Genomic DNA, 21,047 nt, shown 5'->3' on the forward strand with positions numbered 1-21,047 from the left:
CTAGGAGGGAGGAGGTGTGCAGGAAGAAGCAGATTGATGATTCCCTTTCATCATTGATGTTTCCATCTCTCTCTCCCTCTCTGAAATCAATAAAAATAGGTTTAAATATTCATATATTTAAAAAATTTTTGTAATGTAAAATTAGCGATTACTCCTAAATGATTAGTTTAGTGACAATGTGTTATAACTTTTTTATGGGCAATTTTTTATTACCTAATGACTTATTTCCCACAGAAAGATTTCTTTCCTCTTTCTATGCTGGGGAGTACTGGAGATAAGTTCTGCTAAATAAGGAAGGAACCTGTGACTAGCTTCTTTTCATTAGTTTAATTATTTTGAGTTTCATCTAGGATGTTGCATATATCAATAGTCTGTTCTTTTCTATTGCTGAGTAGTATTTTATTATACGGATATACCACAACTTGTTTATCTAGTCACCAGTTGTTGGACATTTCAGTTATTTGCAGTTGTTGGTGTTTGTTAATAAAGATTTTGTAAGTATTTACATATAGGTATTTGCATGAGTGTGCATTTTTACCTCTGTTAAACAGTTCTGGGATATACGGTAAGTGTATGTGTAACTTCATAAGCAACTGCCAAGCTGTTTTCTCAGCAATGTCTGAGAACACCAGTTGTTCTGAATCCTCACCAGCCCTTAATATTGATTGACTATTTGATTATATATTTATTTTTAATGTTAGCCATTCTAATAGAACCTGATTCCCTGTGATTTTTCCATAATGGTATTCTGGGCATCTCTGTGGTCCTGTGAGAGCCCTCTTTTTTCTGTTAGGCTGCCAGTTTGTCCAAAAGTTTCTATTAAGTCATGGACATTTGCTTATGTGAAATCAGGTTCTCCATTAGGTGGAGCATAGCTAAGAGTCAAGTTATTTGAACTTCCTTTTGTCAGCAGGTTGAATTGATTGGAAGGTGAAACTGGTAGCTTTTCAGGATTAATAAAATGCATCTGTTTCATTGCAGAAACTTCTACCGTAATCCTATATAACTGCTTCATACTGGAGCCCTTTCTAACAAAGAACTCCAAAGAAGAGAGTAAATGCTTCAGTGAAAATTTATCAGCAGCACAGAAAAGCCTTCAGCTGCATGTTCAAATATTACCCAGATAACTCCCTGGGAAGTGAGGAGGGGAGTTAAACCAAACAGGCTAAAGGACCTTTAATTGAAATGTTTTCACTATTAAACCAAAAGCCATTGTTGTAATGTGTACTAAAAGTCTTTTTTTCCCCATAGAATTGCTTTTCTGTCATCACTGACTTAATTAGATTGCACCAGTTTGTCAGGTGTCACATTCGGGTTCCTTCAGCTGCAGAATAGAGATAATAGTCCACGTAATTGAATAATCATGTGCCAGCATATTGTTCTTTCTAATCAAGATGAACTAAGGATTTTATTACTTTGGAATTATTAGAAAGTTCAAGGTTTTCTCTTTTACCTGTCTTGTATTTTACAGGTGGCTTGTCTCATATCTTGCGTTTTCGTCCTGACAGTCATTTATACAATAGGACCTTTGCTTTACTGGCTGCCAATGGTACGGTAGTGCTCTCCCGTAATCTGCTTTTTAAATTTACTTTTAATGAGAAGCATTGCATATTAAAATTTCTTAAATGACTGCCCCAGCTGGTTTGGCTCAGTGGATAGAGCGTCAGCCTGCTGACTGAAGGGTCCCAGGTTCAATTCCAGTCAAGGGCACATGCCCAGGTTACAGGCTCGATCCCCAGTGTGGGGCGTGCAGGAGGTAGCCGATCAATGATTCTCTCTCATCAATGATGTCTCTATCTCTCTCTCCCTCTCTGAAATCAATAAAAATATATCTAGAAACAAAACAAACAGAAAAAAACAAAGTCACTCAGAATCCTAATCCCAGTGGTTCATCTTGCCTTTCATAAGCCTGAGGTACCAAAGTTATGCAAATAAGATTCTGGTCTTCAGAGAACCAGAGGCAGTGTCAGACCTCCCTTGTTCTCATTGGGATAGTGAGATTATGATCTTTCAATAATAAAGTTCACACTTCAACAGAGTTATGTCTTTCAGTGAAACCAGATAAACCGAGACCCAAGGCAATTATAAAGAAATACATAGCTACCTGGGGAACTCAGTTGGTTCGAGCATCATCCCAATATGCCAAGGTTTGCGGGTTTAATCCCCAGTCAGGTCCCATACCAGAATCAATCAATCAATGCATAAGTAGATGAAAAAATAAATCCATGTTTCTCCTCTAAAATCAATAAATAAAAAGTTTAAGAAATACATGATATAATATTTAATTTTGCAACAAAAATTGGTGGTGGATAATTATTATAAAGTTGAGGACAACCAGCATGATAACATTTACCCTTATCATTCATTACTTTTCTTTTTCCTTCTTTCTAATTTTTTAGAATGGCATGTTTTACCCTGTTATTTTCTAGAATTGATATTATATTCCTGAGGTGCAATAATTGGTTAGTTCTAAACAAAATGAATGCTACATTAGTCTTCTAAATGATGATTGCTTTTTTTTCTAGTAAGTACTCTAACAAAGAAAGAAATTAAAATACTTTGGTTCTTTTAAATTTTGATTAAAATATTTATCTTGCCTTTTCATTAACCTATTTCTTATTTGTAGTGTGTTCTTGCAAGTATTATTGTCGTGGGACTGAAAGGAATGCTCATACAGTTTCGGGATTTAAAAAAATATTGGAATGTGGATAAAATCGATTGGGTTAGTAGAAATTTAACCTACATTTTCATCTTTGACTTAAACACATGTAAAAAATAAATTTTAATAGTTTCATTTGCAGAAAGTAGTTTTAGTCATTTGAGACTTGTACACTTTACAAACTACCAGTAATTTCTTTTAAAATCCCAATAAATGCATTTAAATGTGAAATGTCTTTATAAGAAATAGGCCTGGGATTTTGTCAAATTTTGATTGATGTGTTCTTTGAGAACTTTTAAAGAAATGCTAACTAACTTGAGTGGATTGAGGATTCTTAATTTCTGTTATGGATTAATTTTGCCAATGAAGTTCATGAAGTACACAATAATAAAAATATGACAAGTTGAACATGTATGAGAAATCATTAATTGCTAAGTTATGTACACCACATTAATATAAGGTGAAAATCTTAGTAGTGACCATATTCATTCTAAATACAAAAAGTCACATGAATTGGGTTTTAAATGGGTTACGTTGAGAGGATCATTATTTTAATAGGATATTGCCAGGAAGAGATTAAATTATACTAAACAGTGGAAAAGTGTGGCTTTTACTAACATAAATGTTTAACATGCTTATTCAAGAGTCAAATTGGCCCTGATGCTTTAGCTTTCACAATTTCACAAAGAGTGGCCCCTTGCAAATAAAATAATAACGCTCATTGGAGTAGTTGATCTGAAAGTGGCTTTGATCATGATGTTAGATTCAGTCATTTTAACATTAGGGTTTGAGTCATGTGGAAAAATAAATTAGTTCTTTTTATAGCAATCCTAGAAAGCAGAATAGTGTTGGGAATGACCAAACAATATGGCATGCTTTTAAACCGCACACATCAACCAATAATTTACAGATCTTAAATAAAGCGTTTTTTTGGGGATTGAATTAAGTATTGGTGGTGGGTAGAAATACAAGCATGTGCCTTTTACCCACCACTGCTCCTGAGAGTGTGAGGGGGCAGGATTTGTTTCTGTATTCCTGGGCTTCTGTTTATGACATCTTACTAAATAATATATTCTGCCTGAGAGATGTGGTTACTGGAATATTGTAGAATAAAATTGTGAGGAATTTATCAATTATGAGAATATCAAAGGACCCACATCTTTTCTCTTTGCTTCTCTTTCAGGGAATATGGGTCAGTACATATATATTTACAATATGTTTTGCTGCCAATGTGGGGCTACTGTTTGGTGTTGTTTGTACCATAGCTATGGTGATTGGTCGCTTCCCAAGGTAAGATCTTATTTAAATGTTCTGTTTATTATGACACAGCAGCAAAGTATATGGTGTTACCAGTTACTTTTATTTCTGTGGGCTATATAGTGCTACAATTCATGTTTTATTTTCTATTGGAGACAAAACGAAAAAGGTTTTATCTACATATGAATAATGTTGTTATTCCTGAGGACTTTAGAAAAATACAGATTTACCAGTGTCTTATTAACAAATGAGTTAGAGGATCTAAACCATTTTAGGTATATTCCTATTGTTCAAACATCATTTTTACTTCTTCATGGTTAATGCAGTAATTAGGAAATGACATTTTGTTTTCCATCTGCCTTAATTCTAGAGCAAAGACACTGAATATAAAAAACATGAATGAAATGGAATTTAAAATGAAAACAGAAATGGATGGTGTAAGTTTAGTTTTTTTTTCTACTTTGTGCAATTATTAACAATTTTTTGTGATTAAGATAGCTTTAAAATATCATTAAAACAGATAAATTATGTCATTGAAAACATTATAACTGTATTTTAATTAGTTTAAACTTTAAAATTGTATATATGTGATTACTCTATATACGGCATATGACAAGCAACAAATTAATAGAACAACTGCAACAAAAAATTTATATTAGCATTCATATAAGACAATAGAACTACAGCCCACAGCAGAATCATAGTTCAGATTAATTCAGGCATTTTGGAAACCTCTTTTCCATTGCTCAGTTCCATAAAACAGTCCAACTAAACCAATAGGCCATTCCAAATTAAATGATGAGGGAAGGTAGGGAATAGGAAAGGAAATAAGGCGAAGTCAGATCTTGTTATTGTTTTTTTAACACACACACAATGAGATTGTATTATTAGCAGATAGTAATTTATTCTAATGATTACAGAATGCCAATAGAATTAGTTTCTTGCACAGTGCACACTTAAAAAACAACAACTTTTTTGTTTTACCCTATCAGGTCAATTGTGTTTTTGTTCTAGTTTTTTTATTCTGAGGGATGGCCAAAACAAGTTGTAACGTGAGGAAAAAAAAATGTTGCCTTGAACTTTTTGCAAATTGGCCTCCCTTTGAACCTGCTTTGTAAATGTTTGGTTAACTTTTTCTTCTTTATTTTTTACATTTTCTTGTTCCAGTACCTCATGGTTACCCTCAGAACAGAGAGAACTGGCCTTCCCCCAGCAGGGCCACTGTCAGGGTATTTCTGAATAGACTGGGAGTGAGAAGTAGCACCAGGAGTCCTTCTGGGACACCTGGGGGAATGGCCTGCTTCTCAGAGAACTACTGGAGTTCAGAGCCTTCGAGACTGTCCCAGTATCAACTTTCCCACCAATGCTGCCTTTCTCTTCCTTCCTATCTCTTTATTATTTTTTCCTTTTACATTTTACATAGGAATTTGTACAGATGGACTCTTGGGCCCCTAAGATCCTCTATGTATCTACCCCACACATACAGTTATATATATTAGCTTTGGCATTCTTAACTTTGAAACAGAATTGAAGTTTGAAACTTAAAATTCTTGAATAGAAATTTTTAACAAATATACATATTTTTTATTGATTGATTTTGGCGCGAGAGGGGAAGTGAAGAAGGGGAGAGAGAAGGAGGAAAAGGGAGAGGGAGGGGAGGGGAAAAGGGAGAGGGAGAGGAACAGATTTGTTGTTCCACTTAATTGTAGATTCATTGGTTGATTCAACCTGCAGCCTTGATATATCAGGATGTTGCTCTAACTAACTGAGCTACCAGGCCAGGATTAAGCTAACGAAGTTAGCTTGGAGGCGGTTAGTCATTCCTTTCTTCCATTCATGTGTTCTTCCATACTTTTTTATATGAAACACTCATTCTCAATTTGGGACATCTCTTCCACTCAATAAATTCAACCACATTGAGAATCTATTTTCTGGTACAACTTGAATCTTTATTCTTTAACAAATACCTGTCTTTTAAAAATGTTAACTTAAAACAACACATTAGTATAATCATGTGGTGTGATTAGTGGGTAGATCTAATCACACCATGTGGAGGTTTGTGATAACCAAATATGACAGACTCAAGAATTGTTTTATTTTTGGTTTGTAAGAAATTTACCCTTGATTAGAAGTTGGTTTGGTAACTTACGGCTTTTTTTTAATTGAGTTATTTGTAGCAAATCTCTTCACTTTCTAGAGTATAGTTAATTGTACAGTTAAAGGAACTTTCTGAGGTACTCTAGTTTAAATATTTACCCAATTATTAATATGAGGAAACTGAGAAAGGTTACGTGAATTAGCCAACTTCACATACATAATATTTTCTCTTATTTGTCTTTCTCGCGGATTCTTCACTATTTTCTGTGTCTCTTCTATGTAAACACTAAAGCAGGGAGGAGTAATGCTTTAATTGGTAAGATTGGTAAGGAGTTACCATTTCATAGAAAATACCATCCTCTCAATTTCTAGGTCTGACCCCCATCCCAAAGGTCATGGAGAAGACAGTTAGCTGCATACCCATCACTTGCTGCCAGGGAGACCCGGGCAAATGGCCACAGCAGATACTTTTCATATTGAACCTTGTCCTTCTCTTTTTCTGTGTGCCTTGCCTACATCCTGGCAATCCAGGGCCTAGATTCCTGATGTCGCCTCTAGGTTTCCTTCTCTCAACTAGGACTACCAGGCACTTGCAGGGTAATATGCCAGCCAAAGGAAAGCTATGTCATGATGAGGTAAATGACTGCCAGTTTGAGCCTTTAGGACCCATTTTTGTTTTCAAAATACTCATGGTTAAGTAAATGAAGTTTTGATTTTGAGACTGAGTAGAGAAGACCCTTTTGGAAGGATAACTCTTCCTGGCCCTCTTTGGATATTCTAGGCTGTTGCGTCCCCCAAACCCAGTAGGTAAGGATAAGAGTCATTTTCTAAAACGCTTCAGACTCATCTCATGGTTCTTCATGTTTCTTGGTGAAGAGAATGCACATATTCTCCCTAAGAAACATGATAGTCTATTAAGTTCTCCAAATACATTTTAATAATGAAAATGTTAGCTAAGGGATTGCTTCCAAGGTTGAGTGACATTTGGCCTTGTAAGAATGAGATTCATTGGCTAGAGTTATCCTTTTTTATAGTATTCAGGACTCTGAATCTCATCCATTTCTTCTCCAAAAAGGAAACCCAGCAGCAGGTGAAAATTATCTCAATAAATAACCCACTGGTTTTTCTGAATGCAAAGAAGTTTCATGCTGATCTAATGAATATAATCCAAAAAGAACGTGCCAGCAACCAGCCATTTGATGATACCAACAAGGTAGGATCAACTGTTTCATTATGATAATGTCATGATAACCTTATATGACCATACTAAAAAATGTATCACATCAATATAATACATTATAAAAGTGTACAGAGACCTCTACCTCAGCAAAACATTATATTGTATTATGATTTTTATTTGGTTTTTACAGTTAGCTCTAGGGTAATCTCTCACTTGTTATTTGTTTATTCATTCATTTATTAACTTATATATACTTTCATTCAGAATATATCTAATGGACATGCGTACTAGGTACTATAATCTTGAGAAGAATCATTAAAAAATCACTTAAATTAGTATAGTTTCTATGTACCCTACACCACAGTTTCCTCTACCTTTCATTAGTGTGGCATATTTGTTGCAACCAAGGAGCCAATATGGATACATTATTATTATTAAAGTCCATGCTTTATTCAGGTTTTATTAGTTTTACCTAATGTACTTTTTTTCTGTTTCAAGATTCCATCCAGAATATCACATTACATTTAGTTGTCATGTCTTCTTTGGTTCCTCTTGAATGTGACAGTTTCATAGACTCTTTTTTGGATGACTTTGATGGTTTTGAGTAGTACTGGTCAGGTGTTTTGTAGAATTTCCCTCTATTGGATTTATGTGGTATTCTTCTGACTGTAGGCCTGGGAATATAAGTTTGGGAAGGAAAACTGTGGAGATGAAGTGCCATTTTTATCACATTATATCAAGGGTCAATTTTTATCACATTATATCAAGGGTTCATACTACCAACATGAGTTATAATATTGATGTTGACTGACCTTGACACCTGGGTGAGGTAGTATTTGTCAGGCTTCTCCACTCTAAAGCTATACTCTATTTCCGCCGTTGCCATACTGTCCCCTTTGGAACCAAGTCTAAGTGCAGTCTATCCTTTTTTTTCTTTAAATATATTTTATTGATTTTTTACAGAGAGGAAGGGAGAGAGATAGAGAGTTAGAAACATCGATGAGAGAGAAACATCGATCAGCTGCCTCCTGCACATCTCCTACTGGGGATGTGCCCGCAACCCAGGTACATGCCCTTGACCGGAATCGAACCTGGGACCTTTCAGTCCGCAGGCCGACGCTCTATCCACTGAGCCAAACCGGTTTCGGCGTGCAGTCTATCCTTTAGGAGTGTGGAATCACTATTTGCCTCTTGGTGGTTGGAGTATTTACATAAATTATTCAGAATATTTTGACATGGAAGATTTCAGACAGGGTACTGTTAAGACCTATAAAAGGAAACATACATCCATGAATGCCTTTCATTAGCTGGTCCCTTTTATTGGGCTAACTTAATCATCACCAGCCCCACAATGTAAAATAACCTGGTGGAAATTATTTCATACCTGTCCGAACCAGACTTAAAATATATAAGCTGCACCACTGAGTATCTAGAAGGGAAAATCATGAGATCTTCTGTAGTCAGCCTGTAAGATGGAAACTGATTTCATGGGAGAGAGAGCATAATTTAGCAGTTTGTAGCATGGGGTTCAGGATGTCAAGGCATGAGCTCAGGTTTAGCTTTGTGACTTTGGTCAAGTTATTTTTAAACTTTCCAAAATTTAGAAAATTTTCAATTTTTTATAAAAATGAGATTAGTAACTTCAAATGATTAATGTAAAGTCCTTGGAATATAGTAAGTACTCAAGAAATATCCATTGTCACCATTAACGGTAATAATAATTAGTAATACATTTTTTTCAGAAGTGGCTAGCATGCTATCCCTTTAGGGCATCATTTATAATCAATGTTAAGTTTAATTATAAAATAGAGTCATTTTCTTTCTTTAGAATTTCCATAAATCAGGAATGTTTCTCAGCCATTTCCATGGATCTTCTGATGAACAGTTAACTTTTGTATAATATGAAATATATGGTTAGTGACTCTCTCTCAAAGAATGCTGTGTTAATGAGGTTACTTCTGATTGGATATGCTATATGAAAGCATACGAAAATATTTAATTCCTGGTCAAAATCAAAACAAACTTAGTCTTGCATAAAATATTGTAAACAAGATAGTCTGAGTTGATAACATAAAGTATCTACTGGACAAACTTATACTTAGAGCTAATTATCATTTTATTATTTCAGTTTGTTGTATTTATCATTCTGAAATAAACAGACTATGGAAAATACATATTGAAGACTAGTGTTTTGTTACTTATAGAGAAAAGAATGATGTACTTTTTTTCAGGGAAAGAAGTAAATTTTTGAAATGTCCTTATTCTTTATATATGTTTTCATTTCAGTGTGAACAAAACTCATTGCTCAATTCTCTGTCCAATGGCAATTGCATTGGTGAGTCAGTTTTTTTTTAATAAAGACCATTACAAACTTTTGAACAATAATAGATACAGAGGCAGAGCTGCCTCAAACTGATTGTCAAACTGCAGTAGGAAGGCCAGGGAGGGTTGGGGGACAGGAGGGAGGGGAGTAAGAGATCAACCGAAGGACTTGTATGCATCTATATAAGCATAACTAATGGACATAAGACACTGGGGGGTAAGGGAGGGCAGGGGTTTGTCAAGGGTGGGGGGGGGGGAAAGGGCACTTATGTAATACCCTTTGTAATACTTTAAGCAAAAATAAAAATAAATAAATAAATAAAGTGTTCTGACTTGAATATAGATCATAGAATGATATCTTCTTCCCCTTCTCCTCTCTCTCTGCCTCCCTCCTCTGACCTACTCCTTTTTCTCTTCTCCCCATCTTCCTTTCCCTCCATTCTGTATCTCCTCTTCCTCTTTCCTCCCACTTTCTCCTTCTGTTCTTCTCCGCCTTCCCCTGCTCAGTCCTTCTCTAATAACTTTTCTACATAAATTTTTGGACTATGAATTTTGGGTTGTAGCTTATTTTGAAATACGTACTGTGTTGTGAAAGACACGCCTTTTGTTAAGAACAGAGCTATATAAGTAGATGGATAAGAAGAACTTGACTGATTTTGGTAACAAATTGTGTCATCACTGTCATTTTAAGAACCGTTGCTAAAGATGTCAGTAGAGCAGCGGTTCTCAACCTGTGGGTCGCGACCCCTTTGGCGATCGAACAACCCTTTCACAGGGGTCACCTAAGACCATCTTGCATATCAGATATTTACATTATGATTTATAACAGTAGCAACATTACAGTTATGAAGTAGCAACGAGAATAATTTTATGGTTGGGTCACAACATGAGGAACTGTATTTAAAGGGCCAGAAGGTTAAGAACCACTGCGGGTAAGTCATTTATACAATCAAAGCCATTTGTTTTTTGAAATTACTAATTATTTTCTTTATGTTTAACTATAGTATCCACTTTAAGCAGTAATGTGCTGGTAAATCTTTAACAAACAACTCTTGGGGCAGAGGATATAATATGGGGTGGTGGAGAACTGATCTGTAGCATTTGCCAATATCCATGGTATAAATAATTCTACTATGGCTAATTTCAAGTTACCAACAAGCTATTATTAAACATGTAACTGAGGAAATATGAACACAATTGACATATTAAAAAGATGTCAAAACAGCTGGTGTGAGTTGACTTCAATCCACTACTGCCTTTAAATACATCCTATACATTTTATTTCTAAAACAGATATGTTGAAAAGTATGTGCATAGGAACCCTTCAAATATAGAACTCCATGGAAAATTGCAAATATGATTACTCTTACTAAAACTATTTTTATATTTAACTTGGTAAGAAAATTATCTATTATATATTATATATATATATCATATAAATATTAAACTTTTCTAAGAAAGTTTAACTAATGTTTAATTTTTAGGTATTTTTAAGCTCTGAAAATTCAGTAAAATTCTTCCAAATTAAATAAAAATATACTTATGAATCATAAAAATATGCAAGGAAACACATGTCCCAGATTAAGTAATGTGCAACTTATTTAATATTGATCGAATAATTCTTTTACTATAACTCTAAACAAAGTGGAATATAGTATTTATAAACTAATTAATATAGCATCAATGTGTGTATATGTATGTGTGTGTGTGTGTGTGTCCGTGTATGTTATGAAACTAGGAGATAAAATGGATAAATGCAAATGTTTGTCTTTGCTTGGGATACGTATTTTTCTTTTTCCTTTGATCTGGATTCCCTGTTATCTCTGCTAATGAGCAGGGACAGGTTATATTTGAGAATATAAATAAAAGCCCTTGCATAATAGAGGTAGGTCCTCTGTTTAATTCGGCAAATAGTGCATGATAGTGATTGCTGGTGAGAGGTCAGTGGATGAACTATATTGTGGTTACTTCCCATTTTGTTTAAGGTTCTAATTTGACATTTTATTTTTTTTAAATATATTCTTATTGATTTTAGAGAGGAAGGGAGAAGCATGGCATGCAGTAGATGCTCAATAAATGTTGGTTGAATGAGAGCAGGAGGAGTTTTAGATCTGTCTGTCATCAGTGTTCAGTTGAAGCTATCCATATGATTGGAATGCTTATATCTCCATATCATTTCTATTTTTTGAAAGTATATATATCCTTCAAGACTACTTTTGCATGCAGTCTTCTTAATCTCTCCAAAGAGACCTCCTTTCTTGTAAATTCCCGTCTTTTTTTTTTCATTTTAAATCATGTTATTTATCTTTGCCATTCATGGATAAACTCCTAGAAGGAATAGGACCTTCCTCACATTTGTACCATTCATTACATTTAAAAAATTTTTTTGAACATAGTATATGCTGTTATTTTCAATTCATAACTATTAATGTGATCTAAAGGTGAAATTTGGAAACAAATCCTATGCCTAAGTAGCAATTTTCAATATGTTAAAACCACTTTGTAGCATTTATCTTTTCCTATCAGTTACTATTGTACACAAGTGTTCAGTATTTATTTTATATTTTCTGCTTGCCTGTATTTTCCTCTAAGCAGCAGTTTTTAAAAACACACAATTTCCCTTATACTTCCTTTCAATGCTAATTGAGAATTTACCATATTCCCACTTTGCTATAGCTACCATAAGGAGAAAAACCATGGGCATTTTAAGTGGCAAGTGATTCCAATGAAGAATTCATTTTTAAGAGAACTTCATAATAATTAGTCCATTGGAACATACTTAACTGACTTTTGTCCTCTTATGGTGAGAAAATCTTAGCCTCCTAGATCTGCTTGGAGAGCCTCGGAAAGGGCCTGTCATTGTTCTGGAAGTATGTCATTTCCCACAAGGAAAGTGTGGCCTTTAGGACATCAGTGAAAAAAGTTCATGAACTCCTATGTAAAAAATTTTATTTTTCCCAGCAGGTGTTTTCAGAGGCAGATTTCCCAGGAACCCAGTGAAACTTAATTTTCAGGGCTCCTCGTTCAGATCCTTCCCAAGGCCAGCAGACAAGCTTCCGCGATGAATATTTTCCTTAAAAGTCTGACTCCAAAATTGTGTAAGCTCCAGGCACAACAAACAGGCCTCTGCTTCTGGCCACACCCAGGAAGGAAACTGAGGTTGTGGAAAGGAGTCCTATGCACAATGGCTTCGGGCTTCGATTCTAGCCCATTGGCACTAACTGGCCAGATCTTTTATCAAAAAGATTGTTAAACTCCTGAGCTTCAGTCCGTCTATCTGCGGAATGACACTGGTAGTTAACCTCTCCCCCATCTTCTTCTCTGAGTTACACAGTAATTACCTGAAATAGCCTCTGAATAACACAAAAGCAAAGATTTTGGAAATAATGAGCAATCAATTGAAAATGTAAAGATTAAAAAGTGTTTGGAATTAGTCTCATGAAACACGAGGCCGCTGTTATTGTGCCACTTTTCGACAAAATCAGCAGCAGAAATCTCGAAGAATCGTCCTAATCTAAGTCCTACTATGTTCCTCCCACAGAAGAAGCATCACAGCCCTGCCCAGAGAAGAGGGCGTGCTCCATAGTCCTGGACTGCAGTGGTTTGGCCTTTTTTGACTCCTCTGGCGTCTCCGTGCTGGTTGAGGTATGGACACAGGGTGTGTGTGGACTGAGCCCTTCCTTTCCCTTCAGTAACAGGGTTTCCACCTTCGACTCTCAGCTCTGGGGCCTTGACTCTGCTTGTTTCAATTCTCACCTCACCCACTCTCTCCCAAGGACATAGACCTTGAGGCAATAGTTATTTCTTAAAATGGAAATAATATCATTGCAACTAGGATATGTCTTCGTCGCAGCCGTCCTGAAAGAAGGTCACAGTAGAGGGCCATCATTATTTATTTATTTATTATTTATTTATTTATCTATTTATTTATTTATTTATTTATTTAAATTCTTTATTTATTAAGGTATTACATGTGTCCTTATCCCCGCATTGCTCCCCCGCAACCCCCCTGGTGTCTGTGTCCATTGGTTAGGCTCATATGCATGCATACAAGTCCTTTGGTTGATCTCTCCCCCTTCCCCCCTTCCCCCCTCCCTCTCCTACCTTCTCTCTGAGGTTTGACGGTCTGATTGATGCTTCTCTGTTTCTGGATCTGTTTTTGTTCATCAATTTATGTTGTTTATTATATTCCACAAATGAGTGAGAGCATGCGATATTTATCTTTCTCTGACTGGCTTATTCCGCTTAGCATAATGCTTTCCGGGTTCATCCATGCTCTTCCGCCTTTTAATAACATTTCCTGGATTGCTTTCTTAGCTGCTTTAGCATAAGAAACATTCTCCTAGGAGTTAGAGGTTGAAGGAAATGGAAAGACTTCTATTTATTTTTATACTTAGGACACTGGAGAGGTCAACAAACTACAGATTATGTCTATCAGCATCCACATCACCATGGCACTGTGTTTGTGCTTCACTGAGCTTCTGAAAAAGTTAAACACTGTCAGGTCACCTTGACTTAATCATTTTACCTTATAAAAGCAGGAACCATGTATTCCATGGCCAAGCCTCAGTTCATGTATTCATTATTTGTTTCATTGTTTGTGTGTGTGTTCATGCTCAGAGCAATATATCTCCTAGTCTGCAGTTCTTCTAACACAGACCTGGCTACTGCTGCAAGAATACAAGGGAAATTTTTGGATGTATCACGCATAATCTTAGAATGTGTTTAGTTGCTGCTTTCTATTTTATATGTATGATACATCACTATTATGTAACAAAATCCATCCTACAGTTACTAAAACTTCTAGATTTACTGGCACTGCTGGGCTGATTTTCGTCTGGGTGAGTTTAAGATCAGAGCCTTCAATATCTTGTTCCTATTTGAGCTTTTCTTGGACTTATATGAAGCAAGACCTTACAGTGTGGCAAGTACATCATTTAGGTTCTCTTATCTTGATGGATCCTGAAAATGGAAGTAGGGCAATCGAACTTGGTTTCAAGTATAGTGGGGTTCTCAACTTACCATTCAGGGGTGGGATTTCGAGAGTCCATGAATATGCACAAATTGTACAAATATTAGTCAGCTGTTTTATAAATGGGTCCTTAACTTCCAATAAAAAAAATAAAAAAAGGTTGAGAACAATTTTATATAAATCTTATAGGGAAGAAAAGGTAATTAAAAAAAATTTTGGAAAATGTCAGCAGACAAATTTATTTGCATTGAAGGTAAAATGCCCTGATGCATTCCTCTTTGCTAAGACCGTCTCTTTGTAGAAGCCTGCCAGGGTATGCCCGGCTGTGCAGCAATACCGCCCTCTGGTGGTCTGACATCATAAAAATTTCTTCTTTTGGCTGGAAATTGTCCTCGCTCCTGAAGCCCTTGTTGTCCCTTCTTGCGGGCTATCCTGCATTAACTGTGGTATCCTATTTTAATTCTTCCAGGTTTACAGGGACTGTCAGAGCAGGAGTGTGGATGTATCATTAGCCCATTGCACAGGTGAGAAACGGAAAGTCCTGGGCTAACATGACTCCTCGAACAATTGAACGTGATCCTAGCTGCTATGTATACCTTATGTCGCTTGTGCTTTCTTGTAGCTTCCTTGGTAAAAGCCATGCAGTACTTTGGAAACCTAGACTCAGAGAAACCAATTTTTTTTAAATCAGTATCTGCTGCCATAAGTGACATCCATTCGAATAAAGTGAGACAAGTAAGTCGTCCTGCTACAGTTATAAGAAAAATCAGAATGTAAAATCAAGGGCTTTGTATGTTTAAATATTAGCTTGTTATTCCACTGGCATCTAAAACTCCATTAAAATGTGCCCCCTCGCAGGCCTCTATCTCAAGTAAAGAAATGTTTCCATTCCTTTTCTGGACCAGTTATGAACATTATCCAATAATTTAAATTTTCTAACAGTATCATGGCATAGAGGATTTGGTGAGCACCTATTCAGTACAGACTGCTAGCTTGCAGAATAAATGCTTCTTTCTTGCAGGATCCACTATCCTGGGAATTTGAATCTACTTCTGTCAAATAGCAAAACTCTAAACATAGCATTATAGCTTTTTTCCTGCTCTGATGCCCTTGACTCTACAAATATTGCCATCTTTGGAAATAGTATCTAGAAAGCCCAGCACTCACACTGAATTGTCCACATTATCCTCCAAGTACTGGGCTTTATGATTAGTCTTAGGACTGTTCCTAGAGCTCTCATTTCCTGTAATTTTTCTCATCCCTAGACTAGAATTTGGTGCCTCCCAGAGTCATTCCTATTATATTCTATCAGAGCTGTATGTATTTACAAAATAATAACATGACTACTACTATTATTACAATGACCTCCTAACATTCATCGATCCAGGAATATGCTAAGAACTTCACCCATATTAATCCACTAAATTTGCTACGAACTTATGAGAAAGATACTATTATTTAACCTATTTTTTTTAGAAATGAGGAAACTGGGTGGGTGGGGTGAAGGGAACAATAGTAACAGTATGGTGATTAATGGGGGAAAGGAGGTGGGGTGGTGGAGGAGGGTTTAGGGGGGATAAATGGTGATGGATGGAGGCTTGGGGTGGTGAGCACACAATAGAGTGTACAGATGACGTGCTGTGGAATTGTGCACCTGAAATCTGTATAATTTTGTTAACTAGTGTCACCCGAATACATTCAATATAAAGGGAAAACAAAACAAAACAGAAATGCTCCATCTGGGAGATGTGGTGAGAAAGAATAAAATTGTTTTATCATGATGTCCTCCCAAAAGAAATAAAGAAATAACATTTTAAAAAAACAAACAAAAAACGAGGAAACTGAGGCCCAGGGAATTCTACCATTTGTAAGTGATGGAGCCGGTTTCAAAGTCAGCACTCTGGTCCTGACCTTGGGGCTTTAAACTGCTAACTCTGATGCCTCGCAGGCTTTTCCTGGCTTGGCTGGAAGCTTGCTTCCATTCCGACTGGTTTTTTTTTACCTGGTCAGCAGCCTGTGCTTACTGCTTCCTTTTCAATTTCAGAATCTGAGCAAACTCAGCGAGCAGAGTGAAGTCTGAAGCCCCGTGTGCTGCAGCACAGATGTTGCTTCAGCATCTGGCCTGCGGAGAACATACGCCAGCGTTTTGCACAACCTGTTCCGTCATTCAGATCCTGCAGAGGACCTCTGCTGCGGTCCGTACAGTGTGACTTGTTAGCCACAGAGTCCCTGGTCGAGATCTGCTATCACTTTTTCCCTACTTTTTGTTAGTAAGCAGATTCACTGAGTAGGTTATTTTGTAGTTATTTTATAAAATGGGTATGCATTTAGTTTTGGTATACTGAAAGGTAAACATGAATGTATTTCCTTTTTTCCTGGTATTTTGTGTTATTTTATTTCTCTTTTGTTGTCAGTTAATTTGTAAAACTGAGAAACATCTTGTCATCAGAGACTTAGAACATTTGCAAACCATTTGTAAAAATCCAGGATCTTCTGTAACTAATATACAAAAACAAAATTGCCATTTTCCCTTACAAAAAGCACACACAATTAAATATCTATTTTATGTGATGGGATATGCAATTTTATGTGATGTGATATGCAAATCACAGAAAATAAGTCAAACAAAACAAACGACACCCCAGCAACCATTGTTCTCCATACCTTTGCATGCACGGCGGTCTTCAAGGATATTGTCCAGATGACCAGTACCCCAATGGAACCAAGTTCTTCACGTGACTCACTTTTGCTCTGAATATTGGAAATGATTAGGAGATCGTAAGACCTGATACCCCTAATTTCCAAATCCCCACTGCATAAAAAATCTGTTTTCAGTTTAATTTTTATTGGAGCCCAAGAATGTGGAAGTTGCACATTTTATATTTTTTCACAAATATGATTTTTAGATGAGAAAATACCACAGGTAAGTATTTATAGCTTTGTGCTATTCTGATATAAGATTACAGTAGTTTGAGACTTTCTTATTTCAGAGACACAGTCAATCCTATCTAATAAAGAGGGAATATGCTAATTGACCCTCACACCATCGCAAAAGGTGGCAGCACCCACAGCCAATAAGGAGGGAATATGCTAATTGACTACCCCGCCCTCAAAGATGGCAGCACCCACAGCCACAAGATGGCCAGCAGGGGAGGGCAGTTGTGGGCAATCAGGCCAGCAGGAGAGGGCAGTTGGGGGGGACTGGGCCAGCAGGGGAGGGCAGTTGGGGGTGATCGAGCTGGTAGGAGAGTGGTTAGGGGGTGATCAGGCTGGCAGGTGCGTGGTTGGGAGCTAGCAGTCCTGGATTGTAAGAGGTATGTCCAACTGCCTGTTTAGACCCGATCCCACAGGCAGTCGGACATATCCTAAACCAGTAGTCGGACATCCCCTGAGGGGTCCCAGATTGGAGAGGGTGCAGGCTGGGCTGAGGGACACCCCCCTCCAGTGCATGAATTTCGTGCACCAGGCCTATAGTATAACATAATACACTTATCTCTATATAGCTATATATGTATGTTTTTATTTTTCTTTTATTGTAGGAGAGCTTAGGTATGTGATTATCTGTAATCCCACCAACCAGCAGAGTAATTGACAAGCCCCAGAGGCCAGGCTGACCTGTATGTGTTATTGTTTCATTTTTGTTCATATAGTTTTATTCACATGTAATTACATTGGTGCATATTTTTATCCAGCAATTTGATTTACCTATTAAGAAGTCTCACTTTCACCCGGCCAGCACAGCTCAGTGGTTGAGCATTGACCTATGAACTGGTAGGTCACAGTTCAATTCCCAGGCAGGGCTCGATCCCCAGTAGGGGGCATGCAGGAGGCAGCCAATCAATGATTCTCTCTCATTAGTGATGTTTCTCTCCCTTCCTTCTCTGACATCAATTTAAAAAAAGTCTCACTTTCGAAGAGTCAGTGCCAAACATTCAGGATGTAACTGCAGTGAGAGTTCCCCACTTTGTTTGGTGTTGTGGTTCCTTTTGTTTTGTTTTCTTTTTCTTTTTTTTTAAGAAGAAAGAATATGAGGTTACTCCAAATCACCTAAATGCTCTGTAATGATGTCTTCCAGAGTACTCATTATATAAAAGTCCTCAGTCATTTTCTATTGATTCAGCAACAGGAAAAAGGTTATTTTGGTCAAACTGATGTCCTTTCTGTCCTAATAAGCAAGACCAATCTCTCTAGTAAGTGTAGAAAGCCTTTTAGTATCCCCCCCCCCCCATTTGGGGCCTCTTTATGGCCACATTTAGAAATTGACTAATGAACAAGTCTATTAAGCATCTCTGCTTAAGAACAATTGTTACATTAAAAAAATGCTTCAAGAATAAAATAAATAAAAATAAAACCAGAAGTTTATCCTTATTTCCTGTGCTTTTAGAGCTGCCTTTTTGGACCCATCTTAGTTTGAAGCAATTGCTGGCCTTTGTGAAGCTAGAGAAGTTAGGCAAGTCAGAGCCTCTTTTAGACTGTCATGTTTTCCAAACCAGCTTCCCTACTTAACTCCCATTGCTACACTGCCCTGCACCTTGATTTATATCTCTCGGGAGTTCCAAGTGCTCATGCTCTCTATTTTCTTAAATTTTAGGTAAGGTCCCTATATTTAAGTAAAGATACCTTTGCTTAGGCTAACGAAGCCTGAGAGAGTGCAGTGAACACAAAGGTTGGGGTGAGGAAAGAAAGGTTGAGGATAAAGGCAGGTTTGCAGAGGCCACTGAGAGTCTGAGGAGAAGGTTGGCATGATGAACCCTTTAATGATATGATTTCAGGAGTCTCTAGATGTCTCTAGCTGTCTCCTGAGTCCAAATATTTACCTGACCATTCTTTCTAGGGGCCTGGAGTTATCATTAGTCACTCGGGCAGGAGTAAATATTATAAGAAAGGAAAACACACATGTAAGCTGGTACCATGCACTGTGTTAGCCATAGGAAGCACTGGTTCATCTGGACAGCTTATAGAACACTGGCATCAAGGACTCAAGAAACCAAAGCACAGAAGACATTTGAATGAGGAAGGCTGGTTAGAAATGTCTTTGGGAGCTCAGGGCGCTGCCGAGGGTAAGGATGAGAATGGGGGTGTGGACCCAGCTGATGTGGCTCGGTGGTTGAGTGTCAACCTATGAATCAGGAGGTCACAGTTCGATTCCTGGTCAGGGCGCATGCCTGGGTTTTGGGCTTGATCCCCAGTGTGGGGCGTGCAGGAGGCAGTCGATCAATGATTGTCTCTCATTATTGATGTTTTCATCTCTCTCCTTCTCCCTTCCTCTCTGAAATCAATAAAAATATATTTTTAAAAACGAAAGAATGAGAATGTGGTACTGGGAGGCGGGCTCAGGCCGGCACCCTTGGGAGGGCAGGGGTGATGTTTGGGATGCAGGCTGGCAGCTAGGCCTCAGGCATTCCCTGGATATCCAGTGTTCTCCTTGTCCCCACCCTAAAGACACAGACACGATGGAAGTGGGGTTTGTGAAGCTGAACCCAGTTTTCCCACACAGCAGCTTTTCCTTTTTCTGGGGCTCAGACCCATGCCTTTGGCTTTGGCTCTAGAATTAAAATTTGAGAATAGCAGTGTGACTGCCAAAAAAACGGGATTGACATGTCACTTTTATCTTGTGTAAACCTTTTCATTTTTTTACTTGCCCTTCTCCACACTGCTAATGAAAATATTGAGGTAGTCAAGGTCCCACTTAACATAGAGCAGCGGTTCTCAACCTGGGGGTCGCGACCCCTTTGGAGGTCGAATGACCTTTTCACAGGGGTCGCCTAAGACCATCGGAAAACACATATATAATTACATATTGTTTTTGTGATTAATCACTATGCTTTAATTATGTTCAATTTGTAACAATGAAATTGGGGGTCACCACAACATGAGGAACTGTATTAAAGGGTCGCGGCATTAGGAAGGTTGAGAACCACTGTTAGAGGCTTCATCAGTGAAAACCAATCACATTGTGATACAGCTTTCTCCTAAGTCACAGTAAAAATGTGTTCCATATAATCATCTGCACCACAATCACCAGGTGTATTTGTGAAATATGCAGATTCAAGCACCCAGTGCAGGACTTAGTGGGTCAGAACCTCTTTGGGGTGGTTTGAGGAATAGGGATTTTAAAATACCGCTCCACTTTAATGTTACACCTCAAAGTTCGGAATCACAGTCACAGAGGCTTTTTAGTCTGCTATACGAAGAAAGCCCCTGACCTCTCATTCTCAGGCACATATGTGCTCAAAACCAGTTTTATTTGGGCTTGTGCATCGGTCACAACGCATTATGGCTACATAGTAGATCTGTGATGCTAATGTTAAGTGACCAGAACTAGGTGTATAATCATATCACATGGCCAAGGACCATGTAAAATTCACCCATAGCTTTTGGTGAACATGAGTTGGTTGGAATCAGAAAATATCTGAAACATACGATTCGTATTCATATATTCCTGAGTGAACTTCCCCAGACTAGAAGTTTGTGTTGATTCTCTCTCATCATGGAACATGTCAGCTTCCTTCTTAGTTTACAAATGTTTACTGTCGCTGACCGATACCAATGCAGTCACA

General features: G+C 37.4%; 1 protein-coding gene across 1 annotated transcript in view; it reads left to right on the forward strand.

The window, feature by feature from the left end:
• The window catches only part of SLC26A7 (solute carrier family 26 member 7), a 43,422-nt gene extending 26,563 nt beyond the window's left edge, over window positions 1-16,859 (forward strand). Inside the window, exons 11-20 of the mRNA XM_014459696.2 lie at window positions 1,472-1,549; window positions 2,627-2,722; window positions 3,843-3,949; window positions 4,287-4,353; window positions 7,089-7,226; window positions 9,480-9,528; window positions 13,057-13,160; window positions 14,957-15,011; window positions 15,110-15,222; window positions 16,532-16,859. Of these exons, the coding sequence (XP_014315182.1) occupies window positions 1,472-1,549; window positions 2,627-2,722; window positions 3,843-3,949; window positions 4,287-4,353; window positions 7,089-7,226; window positions 9,480-9,528; window positions 13,057-13,160; window positions 14,957-15,011; window positions 15,110-15,222; window positions 16,532-16,567 (843 nt within the window). The 3' untranslated portion in view covers window positions 16,568-16,859. The remainder of the gene's footprint in view (window positions 1-1,471; window positions 1,550-2,626; window positions 2,723-3,842; window positions 3,950-4,286; window positions 4,354-7,088; window positions 7,227-9,479; window positions 9,529-13,056; window positions 13,161-14,956; window positions 15,012-15,109; window positions 15,223-16,531) is intronic.
• Window positions 16,860-21,047: the final 4,188 nt, after the last annotated feature.

Source organism: Myotis lucifugus, unplaced genomic scaffold (genome assembly GCF_000147115.1).
Source record: "Myotis lucifugus unplaced genomic scaffold, Myoluc2.0 scaffold_113, whole genome shotgun sequence".
Lineage (NCBI taxonomy): Eukaryota > Metazoa > Chordata > Mammalia > Chiroptera > Vespertilionidae > Myotis > Myotis lucifugus.